The sequence below is a fragment of the Mustelus asterias genome, chromosome 6 (genome assembly GCF_964213995.1).
Source record: "Mustelus asterias chromosome 6, sMusAst1.hap1.1, whole genome shotgun sequence".
Classification (NCBI taxonomy): domain Eukaryota; kingdom Metazoa; phylum Chordata; class Chondrichthyes; order Carcharhiniformes; family Triakidae; genus Mustelus; species Mustelus asterias.
Window position 1 is genome coordinate 43,307,817 of NC_135806.1, and position 17,810 is coordinate 43,325,626.

The 17,810-nt window shown below is 40.7% G+C and overlaps 1 protein-coding gene across 3 annotated transcripts in view; it reads right to left on the reverse strand.

Moving 5' to 3' along the window:
* melk (maternal embryonic leucine zipper kinase) overlaps positions 1 to 16,932 on the reverse strand; it is a 101,108-nt gene extending 84,176 nt beyond the window's left edge. Inside the window, exons 1-5 of one of the 3 annotated variants that reach the window (XM_078215361.1) lie at positions 16,844 to 16,932; positions 11,946 to 12,038; positions 9,905 to 9,982; positions 5,130 to 5,215; positions 4,773 to 4,889 (exon numbers count right to left, since the gene is read on the reverse strand). In XM_078215361.1, the coding sequence (XP_078071487.1) occupies positions 4,773 to 4,889; positions 5,130 to 5,150 (138 nt within the window). In that variant the 5' untranslated portion in view covers positions 5,151 to 5,215; positions 9,905 to 9,982; positions 11,946 to 12,038; positions 16,844 to 16,932. Of the gene's footprint in view, positions 1 to 4,772; positions 4,890 to 5,129; positions 5,216 to 9,904; positions 9,983 to 11,945; positions 12,039 to 16,757 lie in introns of all 3 variants that reach the window. The other 2 variants (XM_078215359.1, XM_078215360.1) reach the window with 2 other exon arrangements.
* Between the last annotated feature and the right edge of the window lie 878 nt (positions 16,933 to 17,810).

Sequence of the window (17,810 nt, forward strand, 5' to 3'; positions counted from 1 at the left end):
ATCAAAACTACATTATACCAAACTGGGGGGGAAGCTACAATTTGGTGAACAAGGCTTCATAATGCAAGACAACATTAAAAACTTTCAGACCACACAGTCAAGCAATTAATTTACTTGAATATAGACAAACGTGAGATGATGCACTTTGATGTAAAATCAAACCTGGGGAACAGATTAAAAGCAGCATCACAGGTCAGCAAAGCAATTAAAAATGTTAAATATGCTGGGACGTATTTCTCATAAAATTATCTAGAATTCAAAAGTAGAAGTGTTTCCTAACTTTACTCCTGAAATGCTCCTCTAATGTTGAGGCAAATTTGTTTCATCCTAGACTTCACAACCAGCAGAAATAGATTCCCTTGATCAACCCAATCAATCAGTTCCCATTAATATCTTGAAATTTTGATCAATTACCCCTTAATCTTCTAAATTTAGGAAATAAGAGTCCAAATTTGAAGTATATTTGACAGCATGTTTATGTTTTTATTTAAAATTTAGGTTTCCTGCAAAATACGTTTGGCCAGAATACTAACTGATGGCAATACATTGAAGATAATTCCTAGCCATCGCTGCTGTATTAGAACCAATTTATAACCTTATCCTGGGAGTGCTTGTGCCTTAACCAGGAAGGCAGATACTCTAAGAGCTTAATTGACTCCCATACCATTTATCATTGATACAGGTAGGGTTTTGGGATCTTTTAATGGGCAATTCCTTGCATTTAATTAAAAGCCAGCACCTAGGCGTCACAATACAATTTATGATAGATGGTTTAGACAATTCATTTAAATATGCTTTTTTAAACGTATGTACACAATTTATCTTAGCAATTTAAAAAATGCTGTACAATACTGTCTGTTCAAAAGAGGCCTTTGCTCCTTGATGATTCAATTTACCGACTATGGCAGAAATTGTCAACATAGTGATTACATCAAGCATGTACGGTAATTTGATACCAAGTTAAACAAACATCAGAAAAAGAGAGAGATGATTTATGTTAGTATTTTGGTCTGTGATAAAAATATTTGCTACCAAATAAACCTGTTGGACTTTAACCTGGTGTTGTGAGACTTCTTACCATAAAAATAATAATCAGATTGCAGGAAATTGGTCAATTTGGAGTGGCTCTAAGTAATTTTGTCCAGTAATGAATATCATACTCAAGCAACTCCATCCTGATGTGGAAATATATCACTGTTCTTTCACTGTCACTCAGTCAAAATGAGGCTATTCAAAGAAGACTGCTTACTGAACATGCTTTGAATTTAAAGACAGCAGTAGAAATCAGTGTTGATGGAACTGGCTGCTAAGAGGCTTCATAATTTGGTACAGGAAAGAAGATGCCATAAGTCAAAACAGTAACAAGCATGTCACAGATATGCCAAAAGAGGTATGTAGTGAGTGAATGCTGGAGTAAAGATAGTCAATGCAAGAATGGAGGCAAAATGGATCACATTGCACAAGCTTGTTGGGCTAGATCAGCTTCCCGAGAGGAATATTCAGAAGAATCTGGGTACCTTCAAGAAGAACAAGTTGCATTGTACAAAAATAATTTATAACAGAATTACAACTGTGAAGAGGAGAATGTCCCCACTGAACAACACATGGTGAAACACAAAGTAGACAAAAGCAAATTATTGCGGACGCTGGAATTCTGAAACCAAAAGAGAAAATGCTGGAAAATCTCAGCAGGTCTGGCAGCGTCAGTAAGCAGAGAAAAGAACTGACATTTCAAGTCCAGATGACCCTTTGGCAAAACTTTCTTACTGACTGTGTATAATGATTGATGGTGCACAGTACTGTGCCTAAAGTATTATTGATCCTATGTATAACATTGTAGTAACTTGTCATCATGACCACAGAAGTAAAGGGGAGGGATGTTATATATTTAAGAGATTGCATGATTGTTTCAAGAGTCAGTCACATGATTTAATTGAGATGTCATTGGGGTGTTTCACAGGCTTCTGTTTTAGTTTCATTTTCTATTCTGTACAGGCAACAGCTCCTATAATAAACCTGGTGTTGCTTTTTTGAATCTACATGTGCAAACCATATCTTTTTATTTTTGTTCAAAACCCACAACCCCTCCCAGTCAGGACACTACAGTTTCCAACAATTCATGATACCCTTTGAATTCCAAAGCCAGCAGGACCTCATCGCAACCCTCAGTCAGATTATCCTCACCTGTACTTGTCTCCAGAATGGAACTTCATCAAAGCCTTTACAAAGATTATATCAACTTATTATATATCTACTTATTAGCTTCCTTCCTTAAAAACGTGCAGCAAATTTGTACATGGTGATATGTCCTGCTCAATCCAAGACCATACAGATTTCCCTTTAGGATCTCATGTTTTTGAGTGAACACTAACAATATCTTCAAGCATACAAATCCCTCATACATAGATATCCAGGTAAAATAACGTACTGATAGACATCAAAGACTGAACTTTATCTGAAAATCCAGGTGAAAACCGAGTTTCAGAAATTGGTTCCCAGACCAAAACATGCCTTTAACCCTGCTATATCTGGCTTTAACAGAGGCTAAAATGTTGGTGGGCAACAAACCCGATCCATGAAGCAGGTTGGAATTTTAAATATTACAGGGCTGCAAGCCTCACAAACTGTGTTCAGCTGTGTTTTCAAGGGTCAGAAGAGGGCTTGGTGGATTCAGGAGGTTAGTGCCTTCACAAATACTTTGTGGATCCAGGTGCCTGCCTGTGAAGCTTCCACACTCAGGTACCCCACACAAGACATCCCCTCCATAAAACTTTCAATCCCACTTCGTTTCTCCGTTCCTACAGCTCCACAAGACCTCCAACCACACCCAGCACGAGGCCACCAATCTGCCCTCCACCCCACCACTAACATGCCACTCAATTGACAGCCCATCTGATTTAACTCCTTTGTCCTCTACCATAACTCTCCAATCGATTCCTGGCCTCAGCATTGACTTATCTGCTGTTTTGGTAGCCACTGATCAGTTCCCCAGCTAACTAGGAGAAAGCTTCTCAGGGTGGCACAGTGGTTAGCATTGCTGCCTCACAGCTCCAGGGACTCGGGTTTGATTCTGGCTTTGGGTGAGTGTGTGTGGAGTTTTCACATTTTCCTGTGTATGTGTGTGTTTCCTCCAGGTGCTTCGGTTTCTTCCCACAGTCCAAAGATGTGCAAGTTAGGTGGACTGGCCATGCTAAATTGTCCCTTAGCATAAAAAAGATGGGTAGGCTATGTGGGTTAGCCGTGGTAAATGTGGGTTACAGCTAGGACGGAAGGTGGGTCTGAGTAAGATGTACTTTCAGAGTCGGTGCAGGTTCAGTGCCTGAATGGTGCCCTCCTGCACTGTAGGGATTCTATGAAAACTCCGCAGCATAATTGAGGAATCCTGAATTGCAATTGCCAGACTCTCTGACCCACCTGATTGATATGGATAAATTGATAAAGGTTGATAAAAATTCTGCCTCTAATTTCCATTAACAATTCCATGATCCATTTGCATCAGTGTTACTGATCAGAGGCTAATAGCTGGAATTTGTGCTTCGACCAAGTAGAACTCAATGTATATCTAGCTGAAACTTAAATACAGCTCTCCCAGAGAGGCAATGATGTACACATTTGCACAAACACATACACCAAACAGTTAATGCAACAATTTGTACTCATACATCTTTGATTGAAGAATCCTCACTGAGACATGCTGAGTCTAAGCCAGGAAGTGTAAGTTAGAACAGTTAATTCAATATAAAATCACATCAGAAGTTAAAAAGAAGAAAAATGGGATTGAGAGAAATGAGAGACAAAGAAAAACTTTTTACATTTCCAACAATAATTAAAGGAATAGGACACCACAAGTCTGGAAATTGATAACCCATTACCTCCATAATAATTAACAGCACCGAAAGACTCACCATTATGTCTATTGTAAAATCTGAGCCAATATCTCATCCAATAGATGGCATCTTCAAGAGTGCATCAGTCATTTCATACGACACTAAAGTATCAGTCTAGATACCATGCTCAAATGTCTGGAGAGGAGCTTAATGCCACAATCTTCTGAATCATAGGCAAGAGTGCTACAACTGTGCCAAGGCCGACAGTTAGACTTTAAATGTTTGGACATCGAGGAGACACCATTCTACACTTGGAATATCTAAATGACTTGCATGTAGGTCATTTTTATACTTGGTTTGACAATAGGTTGGATTTGCTTTCAATGTGGTGTCAAACATAAGTGTTTAGGTATCTCACCCTCTGAATGTCTCAATCCAGCTAACTCTATCCAGCCCCAATCTGGATTTACTCACTACAACTTCAGTGATGGTACAAAGTGGAAAATGTGTCATGTTGGTGATCAAGCTGCAAACTGAACTCTGGCATGAACTCCATCTGGTCCAGGCAATCTGAATACACTTAAATGTTTTGGCTTATTTCAAACCTGATTATATGTAGGCTATCGACCCCAGAACTAATTCTTGCCAAATGGTTAGAAACAGAAACCGGATATATAGAAAGTACTAACTAGAATTTAGACTAGGGAAACAATGCACCAACAAAACAAGAATAGGCTGAGAAGGTAGCACATTAAGCATATTTTTTTGGTTAAAGAAAGAGGCAAAAATGCCTATACTAAACACTATACATTTTAGATTAGAATAAAAGTTCAATCACTCCCTACATTTTTCAATGTCAATAGATTAAGAAAAAAAACTTTGTTTTGCAATTTCAAGTAGAAAATGCATATAATTAATTTCAAGTGTATTTATTTGGATGGTTACCTCCAGGATGATAAAGATCTTTTGTGCTGTCTCTATAACATGGTACAAACGACAAATATGCTGATGACTCAAATTCTTCATTGCTTCTATTTCTGTTTGAACACGAGGCAAGTCGTCCTACCAGAAAAACATATATACATCAGGACAATCTACTTAGTTTGAATTCGCCACGGCCTGATGGGATGAAAAGCATTGCTTGACCAACAATTAGCATTTCAAGAGAAATAAACAGGCAATCTCAAAAGTTCTTAATGATACCTTCAAAAAATATATCTCAACACCAGTTAAATTCTCAAGACATGAGGAGCTAATTGCTTCAGGTTATATCACCCTTCCGTTATTTTTCTGTGAACTTACTCCAAGTGATTCTTTGTCCATGATCTTTACAGCAACTTTTTCCTTTGTCAGTATGTGACAAGCCAACTTTACTTTAGCAAACCCCCCTGTAGAGGAAAAGAAAATTCAAGTTACTTGATACTTCTAAAAGGACTAGCAAGTTTTACTTTCAAAGTCGCATCCTCCATCCAACAAGAACATCAGGCTTTCCCCAACTTATATGAACTAAGCCTCAGGTAATTTAGTGGATTTTTAAAAACGTGTTTGGAAATCTCCAATGGAGCACACTTAGTAAGAGATCAATGGAATTTTTGCATGTTAAAAGCGTTAGAGGGTGAGGAATAATAGAATAAATATGGGGAAATGGGGAAAGGACAGAATTCAGACCAGCAGTGGTAGCAGGAATGAGATCAAGAACAGCCAGTCACCAGGGGAAGAGAAATAGAACTCTTTCCCCACTGGCTGGATTTATTGGTGATCAGCTGGGGAAGGAAGGTTACTGCAGACAGATCGAAGTCAGGCAGTGTAGCCTCAGCAAGCTGCAGCAATATCAAAAAAAACTTTCACCTACTTTATTATTCCTTTGTCTCCCCACTTTGGGGAGTGACTGTAAACTTCAACAATAAATGTCAGCAAGCTATCTTCAGTTCAGAGAGAGTGGCCACTGGAGACCAAGTGCGTGGGAGAAGTTATCAGCTAAAAAAAAGCCAATTACATTTTGGATATCCGTAAATTATTGCCCAGTATTGAAGTATCCCAAATTGAAGTCTAATAAAATTTCCATCTTGTACTCCTTCCATATCTATCAAGATTTCCAATTGTCCGAAATCACTGATAGCTTTCGATGCTTCACCCACAACATGCTGACATCAAGTACCTACAGTCTGAAGCCTCAGAATTGTTTTTTCTTCTCCGAGTGACATGGACCAAAGGTAAATCATTCACTCAGCTGATCCCCTACATCCAGTTAGACTGCAGATAGCATAACTGGTTTGAACATCATTTTTAGGAGTTTGTTCAAATCGCTGAGATCCACAATATGTCAGAATCCAGTATCTCTGTAGGGATCCTTGGAGAATCCAGTGGGGATCCTTTGGGATTGCATAACTTATCTTTTGTATACTCTGCTATTGGTGAAAATAAATGTCAGAGAACAAATTTGAATGATAAATCTGAACTGAATATATGTTATACATCTTTAATAACATTGATGCTTTTAAGGAGTTATCTAGAGACCCTACTGTTGTACATTATCAAATATTTCCTGCATGAGTGCAGAATAATGTCTAAAGCTTTAACATCACAGCTAACTCGCATATTAAAAGCATGAGCTCATAAAAATATGCCTTATATTAGACAGAAGCACCAGATGGAACAGTTTTATGCACTTCCACTGAGACCAAATGCATAATTTTAATTGACAAGGCAGCCATTTACGAACTTTGGTTTTTCTATAAATTATCTTTTAAATTGTATAAAGCTTAACAGTTCCAGGAACTATTTCAGAAAATATTTTCTAGCAACATACAAATCAACTGGTTCGAAACTTAAGAGTAATCTATTAAATATAGGCAACTGTGTTTGGCATTACCCAATAATTTATTCAGAGTTTATCTGGTGAAAATATTAGGAAGTGAAGAAAACCATTCAGTAGCCAAGTGTCAAGAAAATGGTTCTAGCAAAATTGGTTGAGTTCTTTTAACAGAACTGAATACATTAATGGTGTGAAGGCAATATTGACCCAAAATATGCTGGAATTCCACAGCTTGACAGATATCAATTGATCACTTCTCCTCACCTTCCACATGAGAATCTTTAACATCTTATTCGTGGCTCCCAACCATTTCCAATGGGATTGTATTAATTTTTAAGGCTTTTTTCATGTTAAGTCTAGACAAGTAGAAACCATGTTTACACGTGGGGATGAAAACCTAATCAACTTCATGGTTCCAAATGATTACATAAAAAAAAGTCACTATGCTCTAAATAAACCTGTTCAAGTGATATAGCTACACCATGGCTATAGATAATACCTTTGATTTGAAGAACAGGTTTTATGGCCACTAACATTGTTTCGGGCGGCACAGTGGTTAGCATTACTGCCTCAAAGCTCCAGGGACCCGGGTTTGATTCCCAGCTTGGGTCACTGCCTGTGTGGACTTTGCACGTTCTCCCCGTGTCTGCGTGGGTTTCCTCCCGGTGCTCCAGTTTCCTCCCACAGTCCAAAAATGTGCAGGTTAGGTGAATTGGCTATGCTAAATTCTCCCTCAGAGTACCTGAACAGGCGCCGGAGTGTGGCGACTAGGGGATTTTCACAGCAACTTCATTGCAGTGTGAATGTAAGCCTACTTGTGACTAATAAATAAACTTTAACTTTATAATGGAGACAATAAATAATTTTCAACGTGCTATGGAGCTTTTTTTTAAAAAAATTACAAATGATCAACAGTCAAAAAATGGTCGTAATAATTCAGAGTTAAATCTACAGTATTTTAATTTTGTTTTTCCCTCCATAAAATTTATGTTTTTGTAATAAACACATTGCCTACATGAAAAATATATTTTATAATGCATAATACATTCCCTCCATAAAATGTATGCATGCTACAATACATAAATTCAATACACGTCTTTTTCATGTTGAAGCTTTTCATCAGGACAATGACAAAAATACCAACATCAGGGGAAACAACCACTTTATACTGCATAAGAGGGTGTTGATTCATTAGAAAGTGGACTGATTGGTAGAGGCATTGTCATGGTGAATGCGCCAGTTGGTGACTAACTGCCAAGCACTGTTTGAAATTTAAAAGGCAGCTTGACTCAATGATCAACGCATTACCCTGTGGAATGAACCAGCGAGTGGCTATCATATATTCTGTTTAGCTGAAACAGGCACAATGTGTCACTGATTTGATTTATCAATGTCACATGTATTAACATAGTGAAAAGTATTGTTTCTTGCGCGCTATACATTCATAGAGAAGGAAACGAGAGAGTGCAGAATGTAGTGTTACAGTCATAGCTAGGGTGTAGAGAAAGATCAACTTCATGCAAGGCAAGTCCATTCAAAAGTCTGACAGCAGCAGGGAAGAAGCTGTTCTTGAGTTGGTTGGCACGTTTCCTCAGACTTTTGTACCTTTTTCCCGACAGAAGAAGGTGGAAGAGAGAATGTCCAGGGTGTGTGGGGGTCCTTAATTATGCTGGCTGCTTTGCCGAGGCAGCAGGAAGTGTAGACAGAGTCAATGGGTGGGAGGCTGGTTTGCATGATGGATTGGGCTACATTCATAACCTTTTGTAGTTCCTTGCGGTCTTGGGCAGAGCAGGAGCCATACCAAGCTGAGATACAACCAGAAAGAATGCTTTTTATGGTGCACCTGAAAGTTGATGAGAGTCGCAACTGACATGCCAAATTTCCTTAGTCTGAGAACGTAGAGGTGTCGGCATAGGGGGAACCAGGACAGGTTGTCGGTGATCTGGATACCTAAAAACTTGAAGCTCTCGACCCTTTCTACTTCGTCTACGTTGATGTAGACAGGGGCATATTCTCCTTTATGCTTCCTGAAGTCGATGACAATCTCCTTCGTTTTGTTGACATTGAGGGAGAGATTTTTGTTGCCGCACATATATTATTAATACACAGGTCCCTGTTCTTTGCAGACAGAAAGAACAGGTGCACACATTGTACCTGATTCACTGGGAAGGCTTGTGGCAAGGTTACACTTGTTGCGACTAACGGCAGAGTGGCACAAATCATCCAGTGTTTAGGGAAGAACAGAGCTCATGGTATGTCGCTATTTGCATAAATTGCTAAATTAGCAGCAAACTTATAATAGTGGGCACCATTAATTCACCTTTATTTTCCAGCACATTTTGGGTCAATATTTTACTCAATAATCCTAGTTTATACACCACAGGTTTAGATTTACTAAAAATCCAAAACCATTTTGCCAGAAAGCAAGAAACTTGGAATAAAGACAGCAAGTTCTGCAAATACTCAGCAATCAGATAACAGCCATAGAAAATGTTAATGTTTCAGATCAGTATTTTAAGCTTCTTTGTGAATGCAGTTTTATTGAACTGCTGGCATTGTCCCACCTTTCAGGCAGTCACAGTATAAAAATGTCAGAAGCTTACATTTGGGAGGTGACTTCCACCTGGGGAAACTACAATTTTTTAAAAAATGGTTGAAGTTTTCTAAAGCTATGTGAAAATCTCAGGATTTTGAAAGGGAAGTATGACTACCTTCAAGCTTCTGATGGTGCCAATTCATAACCTAAAATTTCTTTCAGCAGGGCAATGCCATTGAGCAGCAAGTCTTTCTTTAAAGGAATAAAATCACCGCTATTATTTGAGTTTCCAGATTTTTGTCTGAAAACTGACAGGATGCATCAAGTACTGGGAACATGGCGAGGAAACATTACCAAGACAGGCTGTGGCAGAAGCTTAATTAACAAGGGTATGAATGACATTTATTTTTCTGCAACATTTGTACATTCCAACAATGTTAGAAATACACAGTGGTCAATGTATCTTGGAAAATTGTATTTCCGCTCTCTATACCACAGTTCAATCCATGTCCCTAATTTTCAACAGGAACAGCTACATAATTGACAGCATGTTAATTTTTCAAAAGTACACCAAAGATCTTTTGTACGTTCATCGGAATTCTGACAGAAAAGCAGCGAAATTCACGCAAAATGGTGCTAATGAAAATTCAACCCCCACATTAGCCCAAGGTCCAGACTATTCTAGTTGACGTTAAAATTCATAGAAGTTCTAACACTGAAACATACCATTCAGCCCAACCAGTCCATATTTTTGCCTCCATGTGAGCACAGGATCTATTTAAAGAAAGTCAAGGAAAGGAAATGCTGGGGGAAAAAAAGGGAGAATGTTTGCCAAACATCAGCAGCATGCTGGTAAATCTGCTTCAGAAAATTAATACTTAGTGTAAAATTGAGTGTGCAAGACAGGTACAATAACCTGGAAACAAAGTCTGAAAAATGACTGAACTGTAAACAGCACAAGACCAAACTAACAACTGAAGACCAACAATATATCACTGACAAAGGTGAAAACAGATATAAAATTACTTGCAAAAGAGGCTTTCCAAGTAAGAATATCTACAAGCACAAAAGCATCAGAGATTTGAACCGGACTAACTGGAAACATATGAAGTGAGACACAAATAGCTAGGAAGAAAGAAACTTGGTACACCGCCGTTCTGGCTAACTGAACAGCCCAGTTTTTAAAAAAATGCACAGAACCACTGCGAGTTCGCTTATATTTCAGTTCATAGAATCATAGAAACCCTACAGTACAGAAAGAGGCCATTTGGCCCATCGAGTCTGCACCGACCACAATCCCACCCAGGCCCAACCCCCATATCCCTACATATTTACCCATTAATCCCTCTAACTACGCACCTCAGGACACTAAGGGCAATTTTTAGCATGGCCAATCAACCTAACCCGCACATCTTTGGACTATGGGAGGAAACCAGAGCACCCAGAGGAAACCCACGCAGACACGAGGAGAATGTGCAAACTCCACACAGACAGTGACCCAAGCCGGGAATCGAACCCAGGTCCTGGAGCTGTGAAGCAGCAGTGCTAACCACTGTGCTACCGTGCCGCCCATTATTCAACCCATTATTTTTAAACATACCATCAGTTAACAGAAGTATATGTAATCTAGTTGGATAAAAACCTGAGAATGCCAACAATGCAATAAGTACAGAGCAGGAAAGAGGTGACAACATGCAAATAAGAAAAAGAAAAGCAAAATAAATTAAAGCAGAGAGAATATTAAGATGGGATCGCAATGCAAATAAACCTTCAGAGAGTCAGTGCCATAAATTGCAGAAAATACTTAAGAAAATTATTTAAATTGTTTAGCAATTAAGTTTGGAAATACATTGTGCTTGAAAAGTTCAGATTCAGAACAGGGCATTCAGTTACAGAGCAAAACTCTGTAAGGGTTGGACTCTCTGGGGTAAAATCATGGGGGTGATTCTCCTAGGAGATTCAAGTGGAGGGCGTGTAGCGGGCTTCTCGCTGGGCGCCAAGGTATCCGTGCATTCCCGGCTGCCAGATTTCTGGCACTGACAACGAAGCCCCCAGAGGTCAGGGGCAAGGGGGTGCCCTCTGGACACCGCCCAAGGGGCAACATGGCACCGCCCACCAGATAGTGCCAAGGCAGCAGGGTAGGGAAGAGATCGGTGAGGGTGGGGGGTCCCACTGCCACTCTGCACTGGGATCAGTGACAGAGGGAGGGAGGCCAGCGATCAGAATTGGCCATCAGGGTGGGTGGGGGGGGCGTTGCAGGGTCGCAGAGCTGGCCAGTGATCGGGAGGCCGACAGATCGGCACATGCGCAGTGGCCCACTCAGTGCTATGCTGCCAGTCTCTCCAGCAGGAATAGGCACAGCCTACAGATTTTTAATGAGATTCCCACTAGGACACACTACAGCACTCAGTGTGGGAGATTCATTTTGGAAATTCTGCTAAGAAAAAGCGGGATTTACTCATTTTAACGCAAATTCGACACTTAGAATTTTTTGGGAGAATCCCACCCCATTTTATGGCTACCCAAATTAAATCTGCAAAGTAATCAACGTTGGATTAAGGAGGAATCTGGAAATTAATCATTCTGATTGTACTGGCTTTTATAAAATATGTTCTGTACATGCATTTTTCCAAAGTTAAAGTGAAACTCTTAATGCCGCCACTGAATGTCAAGGGCATGCCACTTATCGTGTGTCTCAATTTGTGCTCCTATTGGTAAAAATATATACAGCACAATTTTACTTCCACATTTGAATAGAAAGACATACCTGCACCAATTGTTTCTTGTAATTCATAGTGTTTAAGCAGCTCTTCATAATCAACAGCCATAGTTGGCTGGCAATTCTAAGCACAATCAGCACCTGAAATATTTGGAAACATATTAGAGTTGTTCCATGCTGTAGAAATTCCACTAATTGCTCAAATTGATGTACAGTAACAAAAACATTTTTGGGAAGAATCCTTTCGGAAAAAATAAATAACTGCTAAAATAAACTAAATGATAGTTGATTATAAAGTCAGGTCTGCGATATATCTGATTTGTACTAACAGCAAGGTATCGTCCAAATAAATAAAGATGCCAGGACAAGATTATCAATATAAATGCAAGTCAATTACCACAAATGGTTATTACTCTATTTAGAAATATAAATGTTTCAATGTACTGAATCAAGTACACTTAGCATCTTACAGCACACAATGAAGCCATCCAGCCTCTCACTGCTGTGCTGATTCTTTCAAAGAGCTATCCAATAGCCTCACTCTCTGTTGTTTCCCCACAGCCCTGCAACCATTTGCTTTTGAAGTATATATGTTTTTAAAGTTATGCTCAAATCTGCTTTCATCACCTTTTCAAGCAGTGCATTCCAGTTTATAACTCTGCTTAAACAAAATCTCAGCCCTTGTTCTTTTGGCAATTATATTAAATCTACACTCACCATAAACCAGGATCATAGTATCAAGATGCTCAAAAGAAAATGGTGGTTAATATGCTAATTGGAAGTGGCTGTTCCAGAGGCTAAGCAATAGGGAATTTGTTAGCCGTCTGGGTTTTCAGAAAGATTCCTCTCACCATTGTATTGGAAAACCCTTTTAATCGCAGTCAGTCGGTGTGGGAGGGGGGGGGGGAGGGTGGTGGTACAGATAGGATTTTTTTTTAAACTCCAAAAGAGGAGACAAAGCAATCAAGCTCAGAAACATTAAATAGAGAAAGCAGAGAGAAGATTCTTCCCAGGGCTAGAGAACTGTCAAGAATAGCAATCTAATGCAGTCAGATAATGCAAGCTGTTCAGTATTATGGTTATCACAGACATAAATAGAACAATTTTGCCACTTATCAGACTCTGATCGTAACTCACTGTGGAATGAAGCCACCTAAACCAGTGTCCATTTTTTTTCAAGGAACTTGACAAATCAGTTCCCACCCTCCCAGAGCACCTTTTATCAAAATCACATTACATCTTGTGCAACCATGACTATGTTGCACAAACCCTAAACTTTCTTGACCTATTAGCACCTTTCCGCATGGTTAACCACCATGTTCCCCTTCCAATACTCTCCTCTTGTCTTGCTGAATGGGACTGCCCTCGCTTGGTTCCAATTTTTATCTATCCATCCAATCATAAACAGGGTATCTTCAGAAATGGCTTCTTTTCCAACACCCATATTGTTACCTCTGGAATTCCTCAAAGATTACTATTTGGATCCTTCGAGCTCATTTACATGCTGCATCTTGGAACATCAACTGAAGACATGATGCCAGCTTCCATACATACACTGATGACACCCAGCATCACCATCTCTACTAACTCTAGAGTGCTTGCCAGACATTCAATTCACGATGAGCTGTCATTTCCTCCAATGAAACATCGAGATGATGGAGGTCATTGACTTCATCACTTACCATGAAAACAGTTGCCACTGATCCCATCCCTCTATGTGCCCAGTCTCAGGCTGAATCAGGCTGTTTGCAACTTTAGCCTCCTATTCCATCCTGTACTGAGCAGCTGAACCCATAATCCACACCCACACAAAGACCACCTACTATGACCTACACAACATCACCTGTTCCTGCCGTTATCTTAGCTGCCAAAACCTCACTGGTCAGCATTCCATCTTTCACCCTTTATTGACCCGAGGTCATCTAAATCCTTGCTGCCTGAATCCTAATCTGCACCAACTCTGTGATGTGCCCCAAGAGCTTTAATTACATGTGAGACATTATAAATGCAAGTTATTGCTATCATTAACAGGAGGAAATAGGACAGTTGTTAACGCTGTGTCCTAAGGGAGATTGAGGAATGTTTGTGAAAATGGAGATGTCCACAGGATCAAAACAACAACTTGCATTTATATAGTGCTTTTAATGTAATGTCCCAAGATACTTCGCAGGAGAGCTAGAACAAATTTCAACACCAAACTACAATATTAAGGCAGATGGCCAAAAAACCCAATATGGACTTGGGTCAAATGGCCTCCTTCTGTGCCATAATGACACTATGAGGTAAGGTTTAAGGAACAGCTTAAAGGAATAAAAAGAGAGGGGGGGGGGTGAGGGGGTTTGAGGAAATTCCAAAGCTTAGGGCCTAGGCAGCTGGAGGACATCAATGGTGGAGTGATTCAAATTGGAGATACTCAAGAGACCAAAATCAAATGATCGAGATAGCCCGCAAGATTACGGAGGGAATCAGAGATGGGTAAGGGTGAAGCCCTGGAGCACTTTGAATACAAGGATAAGGATCTTAAAATCAAAGCATTTCTTGACCAGGAAACCACATAGGTCTGCAAGCACAGGGGTGAAGAATGAATGGGACTTTATGCAAGGAACATGGGTAGCTGCATTTTGGATGATCTCAAATTTATGACGATTAGAATGTGGGAGACCAGCAAGAAGTACCTTTGAATTGTTGAGCCTAGAGATAACAAAGGCATACACATGGACAACAAGGAGAGTGCAGATGAGAAATAGGATCAAGGCTGGATCCTTTGAAAAATCTTAAGAGGTAATGCTGCATGAATAAGAAGCTATTGCAGACAATTCTCTGGCTACATGTGGATTTCTAAGAACAGAACCAGGTTGATGCAGTCCCATCCAAATGGATGACAGTGCAGGGGCATTTGTTATGATCCAGTTAAAAACTATTAAGGCTTAAAGAAGAAATCCAAACAACAAGCGATTAACCGACAGAACTATGCCACAAAGTTATATTTTTAAAACAAACATTATTGTATCAAAAAGAAAAATAAGCATCAACTTAACACTTATAGCTTGTAAAATATTATTCTGTAAACTCAGTTCTACTTTCCATCCCCACCCCCCGAGCTCCCTCATCTTACAAAATCTTGGAAGGTTCATTCACTTTCCCTGTGTCCAATCCAAAAGGTAAATATCACCATTCTCTGGAATTCACCCAGTTTCTCTTCCGTGTTCCAGCTATTCTCCAAGGGTCAAATTTTCACAGGGGTCCTTCCATCAGCTTTTGGCCAAGCAACCCTCCAATTTTTTTATGGACCTCACAATTCTGGATTCCACAACTTCAGTACAGGCATCCCTGCGACTCCTGTGCAGTGACTTAAAACATCAGCAAACACCCTTACCGCTATGGTTTCAAACTACAATCACACCGATTGCATTCAAAACTTCAACTCTGACACGATTAACTGCCTTTTGAAGATTACTGTCAATTTCTTCCTTTAACTTCCAGCTAGACAAATCCCAGTTGTTTTACCCCTTTCTAAATTTGTCTCATACTGAATACTAGCTCCCAATCGCATGCTGCATCATGAATGATGTAGCATTTACTCTACTTCAGCTGTAGGTCTGGCTTTATCTTTTGACTTCCAAAGAGCAACATAAAACCCAAAGCTGACACTATCTCTTAGCTGCTTCTCTCAACCAGTCTTGCTGCTGGCTATGCCCTAACAGAATCACAGAGATAACTCAAACAAAAAATCTCATTAAGCTCCACCCATCTCCTTGGCAATGTGACACACGCATTCCCAGATAAAAATGCAAATCAAATGTATTTTAATTCCAAAGCTTTCCTTAACCTTGGGAAACCACATGAATAACTTATCCTATTACAGAAATAACTGCATAGGCCATGCCTCCAATTCTTTAGCTAAGTTAAGCCACCTGCTGTTTTATGATTTTATACTTCTAGCCGTTGACCTCAACATGGTTCCAATCTTTCAGTAACAGTTTGTTTGAATTTACTTCAAGGCTGATTTTACCAATTTCTCAACCAGACACACCGATTTTCCACAATTAAAACTTTTAATTCCTAAAACTAAAATGTATATTCTTAAACATGAAATAGGAACTAGACAGTCACAACATGTGAGAGGAGAATGACAGCACTCTAAAGTAGCATCAATTCGCAGTGACGTATTTTAGGGGTGTGGAAAGCAGTAAACAACAGCAAGCTATTCCCTACAGAATGAAAACAGATCCAGGTTCAGCCCACAATGCCAGCCCCTGGATCAACAGCACTTTCTTCCCTTCCTCACGAACACACAGGGCGAGAGCTGCCTTTCAATCCTGCCTCAGTTCAGACCGAATCCCCGCGGTAAGGGTGATCTTCCCGAAACACAAACCCATTCCGGCCACACCTCCCCCTCCTCAGCATTTACTGCCAGAGGGGAGCCTCCCTCCCTCCCATTCCACTCACTCCGGGGACTGTCACCTCACACCGCCCCCGGGAGCTTTCCCTGTGTCAGACCCCCGGCTCCCTTCACCCGGCTCCCTGCCCCCGGGGCCTTTACCGGCTCTCCACTTTACCTGACTCTCTATCTGCCGGCGTTGGACTGGGGTAAACACGGTAAGAAGTCTCACAACACCAGGTTAAAGTCCAACAGGTTTATTTGGAAGGAGCAGCGCTCCGAAAACTAGTGGCTTTTGCTACCAAATAAACCTGTTGGACTTTAACCTGGTGTCGTGAGACTTCTTACTGTATCTCTGCTTTACCCGGCCTCTGGGTTATCGGCTCTCCCGCTTTACTCGGCTCTCCATGTCTGCTTTACCGGCTCTCCCGCTTTACCTGACTCTCTTCACCCGGCTCACCGCGCCCCGGGGCCTTTACCTGACTCTCTCTTCACCCGGCTCACCGCGCCCCGGGGCCTTTACCTGACTCTCTTCACCCGGCTCACCGCGCCCCGGGGCCTTTACCTGACTCTCCACTTTGGTCCGTTTGATTTTTGAATTTGTTTTACTCCAACATTCGAATCTCCCTCCTTCAACAACGTCACCTCCGGTCCGCGCTACAAACTGGCCAATCAAATGGAAGCCGAGCCGCATGCTCGGTGTGGATGTGGCGGTTGGGAGCGGTTGTCAGTCAGTCAGTGTGCGGGGGATTCAGCTCAGTGAAGTAGCTCACTCGTAAACCAGCAACCCTAAAAAGAGGACAAGCAGACAGCAGAAAAACAATTGGCCGCTGATGTTTGTGTGGAAGCAACTCAGCAAGTCCAACTTCCGCATCCTTTCCCTGTGATTGTTTCCATATAATTATGCAATGTTTTTGAAGGGCTCAATTAATTCTACCTCCAGCAAAGTCAGTGAGTGTACTCCAGATCCTGTGGTATTTTAAAAAAAGGTTATGCACTGGTTTCCTCCCACAGTCCGAAAGATGTGTAGGTTAGCTGTATTGACCATGCTAAATTGCCCCGTAGTGTCCCAAGATGTGTAGGCTAGGGGGATTAGCGGGATAAATATGTGAGATTATGGGGATAGGGCCTGGGTAAAATGTTCTTGGAGAGTTGGTGCAGGCTCAATGGGCCAAATGGCCTCCTCCTGCACTGTAGGGATTCTATGATTCTATAAAGCAGTAGTTTTCAAACTTCTTTCTAGCAACCCACTTTTATAAAATGGCCACCCCTCACGACCCACTGACCACCAGGCAAGCTGCAACCCGACGATCCATTTTCAACATCCTACGACTCACATACGGGTCGTGACCTACACTTTGAAAAACCCTGCTCTATAGAGAACAGTCCCATCTTCTTCACTTTACCCACAAAATTCAAATTTTTCATCCCTAGAACCATTCTTGTGATTTTTTTCTGTGCCCCCGCAATGTCACGTTTTGAAATCAGCAATTTAACTGCAAGAACAATATAATTTAATCAGCCATGCTGGC